Source organism: Macaca mulatta, chromosome X (assembly GCF_049350105.2).
Source record: "Macaca mulatta isolate MMU2019108-1 chromosome X, T2T-MMU8v2.0, whole genome shotgun sequence".
NCBI lineage: Eukaryota > Metazoa > Chordata > Mammalia > Primates > Cercopithecidae > Macaca > Macaca mulatta.
In genome coordinates this window covers 19,889,112-19,902,836 of record NC_133426.1, presented here as the reverse complement: position 1 = coordinate 19,902,836, position 13,725 = coordinate 19,889,112, and the positions used below count along the sequence as shown (strand labels likewise).

Genomic DNA, 13,725 nt, shown 5'->3' with positions numbered 1-13,725 from the left:
ACAAAGTGTTGGCAAAGAGTGTGAACTCCCCAGGTAGTGTTAAGTCTTCTCTTGCTAATGATGCTCACATAGGCCTGAAGGCCTTCTCTGGGGGTTGTAAAAACTCAAATTTCCTCAGATTATCCCTGCTCATGGAGACACAGCAAAACCTCGTCTCTACAAAAAAATGCAAAAATTAGCCAGGTGTGGTGGCATGTGCCTGTAGTCTCAGCTGCTTGGGAGGCTGAAGTGGGAGGATCGCTGGAGCCCAGGAAGTGGATATTACAGTGAGCCAAGATTGTGCCAGTGCACTCCTGGGCGACAGAGCGCATGTCTGTCTCAAAATAATAAATAAAATTTTTCTTGAATATGAAGTGAGTTTAATTTTTCTTTTATATTTTAAACTTTGTTTTGAGCACATATAAAGTTTCAAATAATATTTACATTTTGATGTTGAAATTTATAGGTATATGATGATGGAAAATATGTGTATGTAGTAACAGAACTTATGAAAGGAGGTGAATTGCTGGATAAAATTCTTAGACAAAAATTTTTCTCTGAACGAGAGGCCAGTGCTGTCCTGTTCACTATAACCAAAACCGTTGAATATCTTCACGCACAAGGGGTAAGTCTTTTTAACACTCTATATATACATGCACACACTTTTTTTCTTTATGTTTGAGCTAAAATTAGATAGAAGTTACTTTATGCATGAAATGGAAAATAACTGCTATTAGCTGAATTATCCTACTGATCTTCCTCTATATAAAGTTTTATTATTGAGATTGAAGTGTGCCTTTGATATCCTAGCTTGTTTATGTTAAACTCTTGTGCTTCCAAGGAAAAGTAAGTGATCTCTTCCGACCTGGAAAACATAGCATTGTTTCTGCTAGGTCACTCTGTACTCATGAATACCAGGCCCACTTCAGGTTAGAAGCAGAACCAAGGAATCCTGGTTTGTATTCATGTATAAAAGGAAATCCTTAAAACAATGAGACAAAAGAGTCACATGCTTCTGGCTGGTGGATATGCTCTTCATTCTTCTTGTATGCAGATTTTTAGTAAATAGCAAAAGAAAATTGTACTTCTAGGCTGGGCACAGTGGCTCATGCCTGTAATCCCAGCACTTTGGGAGGCTGAGGCGGGCAGATCACTTGAGGTCAGGAGTTCGAGAAAATCGTATTTTTTTAAAAAGACAGACGGACGCAGTGGCTCACACCTGTAATCCCAGTGCTTTGGAAGGCCAAGGTGGGTGGATTACCTGAAGTCAGGAGTTCGAGACCAGCCTGGCCAACATGGCAAAACCCCGTCTCTACTAAAATTACAAAAATTAGCCGGGTGTCATGGTGCATGCCTGTAATCCCAGCTACTCGGGAGGCTGAAGCAGGAGAATTGCTTGAACCTGGGAGGCGGAGGTTGCAGTGAGCTGAAATTGCGCCACTGCACTCCAGCCTGGGCAACAGAGTGAGACTCCATCTCAAAAAAAAAAAAAAAAAAAAAAGAAGGGAAGTCTGGGAGGAAAGGAGAAAATGAGGGGAGGGAGGGAAGAAAGGAGAACAGCAGAGGAGTGAAGAGGAATAGAAAGCAAGGGGAAAATAATTTTTAAAAAATTTTTTAGTTGACAAATTATATATATTAATGGTATACAACGTGATGTTTTGATATATGCATATATAAAAGATTACCTCTTCAGGAGTTCAGTTTCAATACCTTCTTCTTGTTTTGTCTTTGCCCCTGAAAGCCAAGTAGAATGTGTTAATTCTAGAGCTTCCTGCCTTCTAACTTATCAAGATTTGCTTAGTATTGTAACTTGAAATTGGTAGAACTCAGTAGTCACTGAGGAACTTATGACCTTGCAGTCATGAAAGTCTTCTGTGTTCTTTTCCCAATGCCTGATCAGTAATTTGTTATTAAAATAGTCTGGAGAAGTGATGTCCCGGATGTGAGGAACTAAATCTAATTTGATTGATTGGAACATAGACTCAGAATTTGGTGACAGAAGGCACACTTAAGTCTAAAAAGGAATGTAAGAGAAGCTTATGATAAAAAAAAAAGTACAGTAGTCCCCCACTAATCTGCAAGTTTGCTTTCTGTGGTTTCAGTTATCCACAGTCAACCATTGTCAAAAATATTACAGTATTTTGAGAGACCACATTCACATAACTTTTATTACAGTATATTGTTACAAGTGTTCTAATTTATTATTAGTCATTGTTAATCTCTTACTGTGTCTGATTTATCAATTAAACTATATCATAGGTATATATATCTAGGAAAAAATACAGAGACTTTGGTATTGTCCTCAGTTTCAGGAATGCACTGGGGGTCTTGAAACATATACCCCACGGATAAGGGGGGACTACTGTACTCAGGTAGATCATTAAAAGAGGAAAATAATACAAAACTCTAAAGAAGAGATTTCTTCTTGCATGTGTAACACCTTGTATATCAAATAGGCAATACCAAAAATAAAGTCCAGATTTGTTTTGTTTTTTTCCTTTTTACTCCTGAATGCCCTGTCTATTCCATTTAGTCTATCAGAATATATTTGTTGTGTATGTACCTTGTACATGCTGTTCCTTCTAGTTAGAATGACTCTCCCTTACTGTTCTTATGGCTCATTCATTCTGTTCTTCAGATACTGGATCAGATGTTACCTCATCTAGAGACCCTTCCTGACTGCCCTATTTAAAGTTATGCCCCATGTCTCAACCTATTCTTTGCTTCCCCCAGAACTGTGTAAGCTCCTAGCATGGAAAGGCCAGGATCTTATGGGTCTTGTTCATCACAGTATCTACAGAAGCTTATATAATACCCTGGTACATGATAGACACTCAATATTAAATGAGTGATCAACCTGGAGGTAGATATATTATTGCTGTTTGCCTTTCTCCTTAACCCAGTTACTCAATTGGACAAAGAGGAGGGAGGTAAGTACTATTCTTTCTTCCTCCTCCTCCTTGCCCCAGGTCTATGTTAGAGAGTTATGCTTTACATTATCAGTATTTTATAATGTTGGGCTAATTTAAAGGTCAGCACTCATCATCTTGTTAAGTGTATTGCTTGACAGTTTGTGAATAAAGAACTTTCAGTAATGGAAATATATTGTTAACATAACTCTTTAATTTGTATTTCAATTAGGTGGTTCATAGAGACTTGAAACCTAGCAACATTCTTTATGTGGATGAATCTGGTAATCCAGAATCTATTCGAATTTGTGATTTTGGCTTTGCAAAACAGCTGAGAGCGGAAAATGGTCTTCTCATGACTCCTTGTTATACTGCAAATTTTGTTGCACCAGAGGTAATTGTGAGAGAGTTTGCTTGCAGTATTAGTGTGTTTTAAAACTCATTCACTATGTTTAGTACAGAATTATTAATAATAATTCAATCGAAGACTTACTGAAGAAATAATTAGGATAAAATGCCAGCCTTTCATTTCCCTGTTTAATGTTTCAATGACATCTGATTGCCTACAGAAGAATCTAAATTTCTTAACAAGCTATTATAAAAGCCCTTGAGGCAGGGCATGGTGGCTCATGCCTGTAATCCCAGCACTTTGGGAGGCCAAGGCAGGAGGACTGTTTGAGGCCAGGAGTTTGAGACCAGCCTGGGCAACATAGTGAGACCCCATCTCTACAAAAAAATTTAAAATTAGCTGGGCATGGTGGCGTGCCTGTAGTCTCAGCTACTCAGGAGGCTGAGGTAGGAGGATCACTTGACTCCAAGAGTTTGAGGTTGCAGTGACCCAAGGATCACACCACTGCACTCCAGCCTGGGTCACAAAGCAAGAACCCCTCTATTAACAAAAAAAAAAAAAAAAAAAAAAAAAAAGCCCTTCAGTCTCTCTGGTATTCCCTACCTGAAGTTCTAGACACACTGAACTTCTGGCCTATCACTAAACCCGCTCTGCTCTCTTACTTATAGGTCCAATATAAGCAGGCCACCCTCTAGCCTTCCTTCTCTCCCCATGTCAAGAATAAATTGCTTCCTCATCTTCATACCTATAACATTTAAGACATAATTTGGGGGTTTTGTTTGTTTAGGGACAAGGTCTCCCTCTGTTGCCTAGGCCAGAATACAGTGGTGCAATCATAGCTCACTGCAGCCTTGAACTCCTCAGCTCAAGCAGTCCTCCTGCCTCAGCCTCCCAGGTAGCTGGAACTACAGGAGAACACCACCGTACCTGGCTTATTTTTTATTTTTATTTTTTAAACATGAGATCTTGGCCAGATGCCGTGGTTCATGCCTGTAATCCCAGCACTTTGGGAGGCCAAGGCGGGTGGATTGCTTGAACTCAGGGGTTTGCGATCAGCCTGGGCAACATGGTGAAACCCCATCTCTACTAAAAATACAAAAGTAAGCTAAGCTTGGTGGCACACGCCTGTAATCCCAGCTGCTCGGGAGGCTGAGGCAGGAGAATTGCTTGAACTCGTGAGGCGGATGCTGCAGTGAGCCAAGATCGTGCCGCTGCATTACAGCCTGGGCGACAGAGTGAGACCCTGTCTCAATAATAATAATAATAAGGTCTTGCTGTGTTGCCCGGGTTCTCAAAACTCCTGGCTTCAAGTGATCCTCCCACCTTGGCCTCCCAAAGTGCTGGACTGCAGGCATGAGCCACCATACCCTACCCAGACTTGATTTTATTATAATATTTATCAGGTTGAGTTGTTAACTATTTGTATGTTTATTTCCCATCAGATTTTTTTTTTTTTAAGGAAATCAGGGATTTTTTGTATTTGTCATAGTTCATGCCTGATAAAAGTTGGTGATTTTTGTGCTAGGTTATGTGTGTTCTTTATGTGCTTGTGTGTGTATGTGTTCTTAAAAGCATTGTTTTTTGTAAATATTTCTGTAGCCCCAAACAAAATATAAATTCATTAAAATAAGAAAGTTATCTTCAGTTTGTTTTATATTCCTGTGTACCTACAATACTCAATATTAATTTGAATACCAAAATTAAATTTATATATGAATTATTAGTAGTAGAATGTTCTAGAATAGGACTAATGTATTGCCTTATTTGGTAACCATGTTCTGTTGAAATTTTCCTTATAGTTGTTGATTTGGGATATATAATTCAGTTCCTAGCCTATACAAATATATATACAAAATGGTGGTATAGTAATACTAATTTTGCACTTTTTCTAGGTTTTAAAACGACAAGGCTATGATGCTGCTTGTGATATATGGAGTCTTGGTGTCCTACTCTATACAATGCTTACCGGGTGAGTGTATACCATACGTTCTAAGCACCATTTTGCTTAAGTTATCTAGGTTTTTGTTTTGTTTAAGGTTTGTTTGTTTGTTTGTTTGCTTTTTCTTTAGAGACAGGGTGTCACTCTGTGGCCCAGGCTGGAGTACAGTGACACAGTCATAGTTCACTGTAGCCCCAAACTCCTGGGCTCAAGCAATCCTCTCACCTCAGCCTCCCGAATAGGAGTAGCTAGGACTACAGGGGTGCACCACCACACCTGCCTAATTTCTTTATTTTTTTGTAGAAACAGGGTCTTGCCGTGCTGCCCAGGCTGGTTTCAAACTCCTGGGCTCAAGTGATCCTCCTGCTCTGGCCTCCCAAAGTGCTGGGATTACAGGCATGAGCCACTGTACCTGTCCTATGTAGGTTTTTTTTTTTTTTTAATTCAGATGTTGTCATATCTTTCCATGTTTTCTCATGTTATCTAATATATACAATTCTGTAACAATTCCACATTTATGGCTATATCATTACTGATTTTTTGTAATGTACTATTTATTAATGTCTCGAGGTCCTAAATTGATTTTTTCCATACTTTTTTGTACTCTTGTCATGTCAGAAACATAGAGGTTTTTTTTTTGTTTTTTTTTTTTTGGTTTTTTTTTTGAGGCGGAGTCTTGCTTCCAGGTTCAAGCAATTCTCCTGCCTCAGCCTCCCGAGTAGCTGGGACTACAGGCAGGCACTACCACGCCCAGCTAATTTTTGTATTTTTAGTAGAGACAATGTTTCACCATATTGGCCAGGCTGGTCTCGAACTCCTGACCTCGTGATCCACCCACCTTGGCCTCCCAAAGTGCTGAGATTACAGGCATGAGCCACGTTGCCTGGCCTACACTATTTCTTAATATTTTATTCTATAATGTGTCATGTCTTAAAATATTTATATTATTGTATATTAAATATGATTAATATTTTATAACCCATGCTTTACCTGGTGCCTTATGGAGCTTCATTTTGTTGATTTTTTTCACTTTGGTAGATTTTAATAAAATATTACGTTAACTGAATTAGAATACTTTTGAGATTACCAACCAAGTAAGAAATTTTATTCATTAATATTTTAATTTTATTATAAATTAGTTACACTCCATTTGCAAATGGTCCTGATGATACACCAGAGGAAATATTGGCACGAATAGGTAGCGGAAAATTCTCACTCAGTGGTGGTTACTGGAATTCTGTTTCAGACACAGCAAAGGTAAGTATAGCTTCCTATTATAAGCTTTTGAGAAAATAATTTTTTATGATCCATAGTGAGAAGAAATACTACCAGTTAGAAACCTTTGTTTATAAATTAGTATGTTAAAGTGATGTTATCAAATAATTTGAACTCAAAAATGGACCCATTATTTTGTTTCTTTCCCAGCTGACATTGGTTTGGCCTTATTATTTATACTTTTAAAACTGTTTCTCACTGAAGAACATGATAAATAATAACTAATTCAGATTATGAAGAAAGGGGTTTCAGTTTTTTCACAATAAACAGAGGTATGGTTTTATAGCATCTGCATGAAATAATTTGAAGAGCCCTTCTCACTGGAAGATCAGCCATCCCCTGAATAGCACTGACTTGCTTTCCAACTCTGCTCTGTTTTCACTTTTTTCATAGAGAATTCTTTAAAAAGAAGTTTTTTACTTCAAAATAAGAAAAACAGAGTAGATAAAGAGGATACATATTGGTAAAAGTGCATATTCTTTTTTCTTAGGGGTGAAAGCTTGAGTTGAGGTGATCGTATAAGTAAATAGAACACATCAAAAGTATGTAGATTCTATTGGCATAGGGCCTGAAGACTCAGTTGACCAATTTAATGTCTGTATAGATACTATTTGGTTTTATACCTGCATTTAAAATGAAATGTTGGCCAGGCACGGTGGCTCACGCCTGTGATTCTAATGCTTTGGGAGGCCAAGATGGGCAGATCACTTGAGGTCAGGAGTTCAAAACCAGCCTGGCCAACATGGTGAAACCCCATCTCTACTGAAAATACAAAAAAAATAGACAGGTGTGGTAGCAGATGCCTGTAATCCCAGCTACTCGGGAGGCTGAGGCAGGAAAATCGCTTGAACTGGGGAGGCAGAAGTTGCAGTGACCCAAGAGTGCACCACTGCACTCCAGCCTGGGCAACAGAGCAAGACTCTGTCTCAAAAAAATAAATAAAAAATAAATAAATAAAATGAAATGTCAGCCTTTATCTTTTTCTAACAATAAAATGTCTTAAACCAGATAATTCATTTCTCTGGGTACCTGTTTCCTTTGTAGTTCCCTTATTGAGTGCCTACAATGTGCTTAATAAATGAAGGCCTTAGAGATAAAAGATGTGACAAAGATGGAATTCCCGATCTCAGGTTGCTTACGGTCTAGTTGGGAGACAGTCAGAAATACACAGTACAGTGTCACATGTGCTGTAAAAGTGGTACAGTTTCTGTGCTAGAGAAGTTCACAGATGATGCTTAGTCAGAAGGATTTTAAGGAAAGCTTTCCAAAAGCAGCGAAGGAGTTTGCCAGGCAGATTTGGGGAGCAGAAAGATGTAGTCCTGGCCGGGCGCGGTGGCTCAAGCCTGTAATCCCAGCACTTTGGGAGGCCGAGACGGGTGGATCACAAGGTCAGGAGATCGAGACCATCCTGGCTAACATGGTGAAACCCCATCTCTACTAAAAAATACAAAAAACTAGCCGGGCGAGGTGATGGGCGCCTGTAGTCCCAGCTACTCGGGAGGCTGAGGCAGGAGAATGGCGTGAACCTGGGAGGCGGGGCTTGCAGTGAGCTGAGATCCGGCCACTGCACTCCAGCCTGGGCGACAGAGCAAGACTCCCTCTCCAAAAAAAAAGAAAGATGTAGTCCTAAGCTGAGGGATCAGCACATGCAGATAGGTGGTGATGATAGCATGAGAATAGCAGAATGCCTCCAGGCTAGTCATTCCATGTGAGTAGTGCAGGGTTGCATGGGAAAAGATAGCTGATGAACCGATTGTGAAAGGCTTTGTGGCTCATGCTGAGGATTGTGGGCTTAACTCTGGGTATTGTGGAGCTGTTAAAACACATATTAAGCAGTGCAGTGATCAGATTTTCCTTTTTAAAGTGCATTCTGTGGAGCAGTAATTCTTAGCTATGGAGTCCACCACAAACTTTGTCATGATAGGTTGTGAGGTATATTAAGTAATGTTACCAATAATAAAATATCAGAGCTTACACATTAATTGATTTTTTAGTAAGTTAAAGCAAGTTGAGGTGTAAGTTAAAGCAAGTTGAGGTTATTGTGATTTTCTTTATTCACTTATATCCTGGTATGCTTTTTTTGGTGAGAGAGGAAGGGCAGGTGAGAATGGAGACACAGAGCACAAAAAATTGTATCCAACTCACAACCTGACATATAGATTCCATGTTATTACTAGTAACTGTTGCTGATATGTACAGTTAAGACTTGTGATTACAAGCATGATATAATTCCATGATTAGCCACAAGATAGAAGGGAGGGCTCTATCAATCTGGGTGTATCCCCTCAAGAGCAAGTTGCATATGTGAATGTTGTCAGTCATGTGGGTCAAACGTGGCTTTGAGAACAAGAAGACCACAGCTGGCATTTACTGAGCATTTATGTGCCAAGGACTATGCTAACACTTTTACCTGTGTTGTTTCATTCAGTCCTCACTGACCTAATATTAGGGACAGTACTTGTAAGGTTTTGCAATATTTCAGGTCATGAATGATGAGGACCTATACTAGAGCTGTTGTGATGGAATTTGAACCAAATGGAAGAGAAATTGAGGAGGCAAAATAGACTTGATGGTTTATTATACATAAGAAATTAGAGAGAAGCAGTTGTAATGTATGTAGTCCCCATTTCTACCTTGGGCAGATGGATGAGGGGTGGTATCCTTCACTGATTTGTAGAATACAAAAGAAGTAGTTTTGAGAGGAGTGGTGGTTGCAGATTTGGACATTATAAATTAAGAGATGTATGTCCATCAGGCAACTGTCTATATGGTTATAGGTCTTAAAAGAGAAGTCTGGGGTGAAACTTAAAAGTTAAGAGTTGTCATCATCCATAGTAGCTAAAGCCATGAATATGAATGAGATTATCTGAGCAGAGTGGTAAGAGAGCCAAGGAAGGAATTCTGGAGAGCATCGCTTAAAGAGAAAGCGTAGGAGGAGTAGCCATTAAAGGGGCTGTAGTAAAAGAAGTAGTTTGAAGTGAGTTTGCCAAAGTTCATTAACTTATAGATTTGATTAAAATTATAATTTGAGTTTTTTGGTACCCCTGGACAGTTTTGCAAGCTTTATGCAATTTTAAGCACTTTTGCCTACTTTCAGAATTGCAAAAGGGAGGTTCCTAATTTTTTTATTTCCAGTTCTATTCAATTGCGTATCCCTGTTCTTAGCAGTTAGTAACTAAAAGTAAGAAACCATAAATGTTTCATAGCAGAGGAGTACCTGGGACAACATCACCCCAATTCCCAAGATCTAGTTAACCACCAGATTCTGTCAGTTCTTTATCCTAAATACCTCCATTTTTCTCTCCTTTTTAACTTTTTCTTTTCTTTTCTTTTCTTTTTTTTTTTTTTTTTTTTTTTGAGACAGAGTCTCACTGTGTTGCCCAGGCTAGAGTTGCAGTGGTACAATCACAGCTCACTGCAACCTCAAACTTCTGGACTCTCGCTATCCTCCCACCTCAGCCTCCTGAACAACTGGGACTACAGGCATGCGCCACCACTCCCAGCTAATTTTTAAATTTTTTGTAGAGATGGAATCCCACTACGTTGCCCAGGCTGGTCTTGAACTCCTGGGCTCAAGTAATCCTCCCACGTTGGCCTCCCAAAGTGCTGGGATTACAGGCATGAGCCACCACGCCCAGCCCAATTCTCTCTGTTTCATACACCTCCCTGAAGTTGTCATCTTTCACCAGTCCATTTTCCTCCACACTCAGTGAGTGCGATCTTTCTACTTAACCACATCACTCCCTAACTTTAAACACTTTATTACCAGCAAGTAAGTTCACATTTGCAAATATGGCTTACAGGGACTTTCCTGGTCTGGTCCCTTCTCACCTCTCCCACTTTATCCACTGCCACATTCTCCTTCACAGTAAATTTATGCTGTAGCCACATTGTACTGCTGCCAGTTCCTTAACTGTGACATCTCTTTCACCTGAGAGTGTTCCTCCAAACTCACTCTCCATTCTTTACTCTATCTGAGGCAGTGTTTCCCCCTTTCTCTAATCTAGCTCCTGCTTATCCTACAGGTCTTATCTTCCTCTTAAAAAGTCCCTTTTAAGCCACCTCGCACAGTACAGGTCCCTCTAGCTGCACCTGGTGTCTATTCATCCTGTCAAATAACTTACTTTGTGGTTATTGATTCTTTATCTCTCTTTCACTGAACTGAAAACTTCATGAAGTCAGAGTTCATTTTGTCTTTTTTTTTTTTTTTTTTTTTTTTTTTGAGACAGGGTCTCGCGTTGTTGCCCAGGCTAGAGTACAGTGGTTCAATCATGGCTCACTGCAGCCGTGACCTCCTGGGCTCAAATGATCCTCCCGCCTCAGCCTCCCAAATAGCTGGGACCTCAGGCATATGCCACCACACTCAGCTTTAAAAAAAAAAAAAAAAAAAAAATTGTAGAGACAGGGCCTCACTATGTTGCCTAGACTTCATTTCCGTGTTGTTCACTGCTAACTACCCAGTGCCTAGCAGAATGCCTGGACTTTAATGGATACTTAACAAATGTATTTTGAATGAAAAATTTAAGAAATGGTGGCTTTTATAAATGACAGTGGTGTTATTTTGAAAAGTGTAAAACCCATGTAGCAATTATATGCATCTACATTCCATGCATAGGAATGGCATTTAGATAGCTATGCAGTGCTAACAGTGACTGTGTCTGGAAGAGTGGTACTGTGGAACTGTTCCTCATGTGCTTTCACTTTCCAGTATTTTCTGATTATTCTCTAATGCGCATGAGTTGCTTTTGAAGTAGGAAAAAAAATACTATAATCTTTTCAGGGGGCATTTAGAGCCCTCCAATTAAATTCCTATTAGTGGACATTCATGTTGTTTTTCGGTATTACCAGCTGCACAAAAAAAAAAAAAAAAAAAAAAAATCAAAGTAACTGAATAGTACTTAAAAATAAACTGGCCAGGCATGGTGGTTCACATCTGTAATCCTAGCACCTTGAGAGGCTGAAGCGGGAGTAACACTTGCATCCAGGAGTTGGAGACCAACCTGGGCAACATGGTGAAACCCCGTCTCTACTAAAAACATAAAAGTTAGCCAGGCATGGTGGCACACACCTGTAGTCCCAGCTCCTTGGGAGGCTGAGGTGGGAGGATCACTTGAGCCCAGGAGACAGAGGTTGCAGTGAGCCGATTTCATGCCACTGCACTCCAGCCTGGGTGACAGAACGAGACCCTGTTTCAATAAATAAATAAACCTACAAAAATGTAGGAAACTCAGAAAATCTGAAGGAAAAAAGAGCCAGAGTATTAAAGATACATAAAACATGCTAAATTGACCGTTTGTGATGTACCAAATTACTGTTATTTAGCAGGGAAAAAACGGAGACTGATTTTTTTTTCCCCAAATTACCATGTTGACCAAAGGGCTGCTACCAGAAAAAGCAGTATCATAGAAGCTAAGGAAGAATGTTCATTAGTATCAAGAGCCATAGAAAAAGAAGCAAAACAAAAGGTTTAAGCTTGTTTTATTATTATTCCCATTACAGGACCTGGTGTCAAAGATGCTTCATGTAGACCCTCATCAGAGACTGACTGCTGCTCTTGTGCTCAGACATCCTTGGATCGTCCACTGGGACCAACTGCCACAATACCAACTAAACAGACAGGATGCACCACATCTAGTAAAGGTGAGCAGCCCCATATAGTCACTGTTTTCCACATGTCCTCCAGGAGATACTTCAAGAAGCCCTGTCCATGCCCCCAGCACCTTTCTCTTTCATCCTGCATCCAGTTCTGTTGTGAGATTCTCTTACAGTGGGTGACTTAGAAAAGCTCAAGGCATGTCAATATATTAGTAATAAAACTAGTTTAAGAGCGACTTTTGAGTTCCTCTCAGTCTACATAAGTAGGTATTCACTATCAGTAAGGACAGATTAAGCTTATGGATTTCCCAACTTAAAGAGCATGCCTTCCTGTCTCTTTAGTGCCTTTATGCATTAAAGGAATGCAAAGGGAAAAAATGTTGAATAGTCTTGAGGACTACCTGTTATGAGGCTATCTTTGTTCTCTCTCATAATTTTAACCTCCACGTTGGCCTCTACAGTTTTGGTTAAATCAGTGGATTTGACCAATGTGGTTATTTTCATTATGAACCAAATAAAATCTGTATATATTTGCATATGAAAAAACTTCATTTTGTATTTGTGTACGTGTGACTATCCATTGTCATTTTTGTTATTACCTTTATTTCCTTTGTTCAGGGTGCCATGGCAGCTACATATTCTGCTTTGAACCGTAATCAGTCACCAGTTTTGGAACCAGTAGGCCGCTCTACTCTTGCTCAGCGGAGAGGTATTAAAAAAATCACCTCAACAGCCCTGTGAAGTGACCTCAGTGAGATATTTGGTACCATGGTGTAAGCTGATAGCACAAGTTCTGGCGACAGGTAGCACATATCTGAGAGACACCTGCAAGCACACACTGTCCCAGCTGGTACCCATAATGCTGCTGTTCCTGCTGCTGCTCCTGCTTTCGTCTCTTCTCGCTTTAAATGATTGTTAGCAAGTTAGATTTTCCTGGAGCTTCGGAAGAAATGAAAATGGAAACATGATGAAGATACAGTCACTGAATCAATGAGAAAAATGATGAACATATGAATACCACCTAAAAATACACTGAATAAAGTACACCATATAGCATTATTTTTATAGGAAATACTTCATGTCCCTTAAATATTCTTTGTTAGTTATAGGGATGGACAGTTTATGTTAAGCACTTAGCTTAAACAATCCGTTTATATTAGCACTGTATCCCTTGTGCCATCCAACATTTTGTATGTTTTTGTAAACAGTTCATATACAGTACATTTCTGTACTGCTTTCTTTAATGTATACATGCCTTGTTTAACTTGGAATCTATTATTAATCAATTGACTATTAAATCTGGTTAAATAGTTCACCTGGATTAACAGTATTGTTGGACAGCCCTAAAAATGGCCAGATTGTGGAACAGCTGTTGAATGTAATACTTCCAAAATGTACATATCTTTCCCCATGTCTGTTTCACTGGTTCATTCATTTGTTTGTTTCTTAAAGTCAGGTGCTCTGTCAGACTAACCTAGAGAGCTGTTATGGTAGAGAAAGTTATATGTGTGTGGCATGAAATCAAGAATACACCTATGAAGTTAGTCCATATACTTTGCAACTCCTTAGAGTTCTTTTTTCCTTAATTAAGGAAGTAGTCCTTGTACTTCTAATCTTACATAGCATCCATACTTAGAATTTGGCATATCATCTGGGATTTTGCCAATATACGTCAAAGC

The 13,725-nt window shown here is 39.4% G+C and overlaps 1 protein-coding gene across 19 annotated transcripts in view; it reads left to right on the top strand.

The window, feature by feature from the left end:
* The window catches only part of RPS6KA3 (ribosomal protein S6 kinase A3), a 111,856-nt gene extending 98,399 nt beyond the window's left edge, over positions 1–13,457 (top strand). For all 19 annotated transcript variants that reach the window (XM_077989643.1, XM_028842010.2, XM_015127069.3 and 16 more), the window contains 6 exons: positions 446–604; positions 3,121–3,282; positions 5,130–5,206; positions 6,316–6,433; positions 11,951–12,091; positions 12,665–13,457. In XM_077989643.1, coding sequence (XP_077845769.1) covers positions 446–604; positions 3,121–3,282; positions 5,130–5,206; positions 6,316–6,433; positions 11,951–12,091; positions 12,665–12,787 — 780 coding nt within the window. In that variant the 3' untranslated portion in view covers positions 12,788–13,457. The remainder of the gene's footprint in view (positions 1–445; positions 605–3,120; positions 3,283–5,129; positions 5,207–6,315; positions 6,434–11,950; positions 12,092–12,664) is intronic.
* The last annotated feature ends 268 nt before the right edge of the window (positions 13,458–13,725 follow it).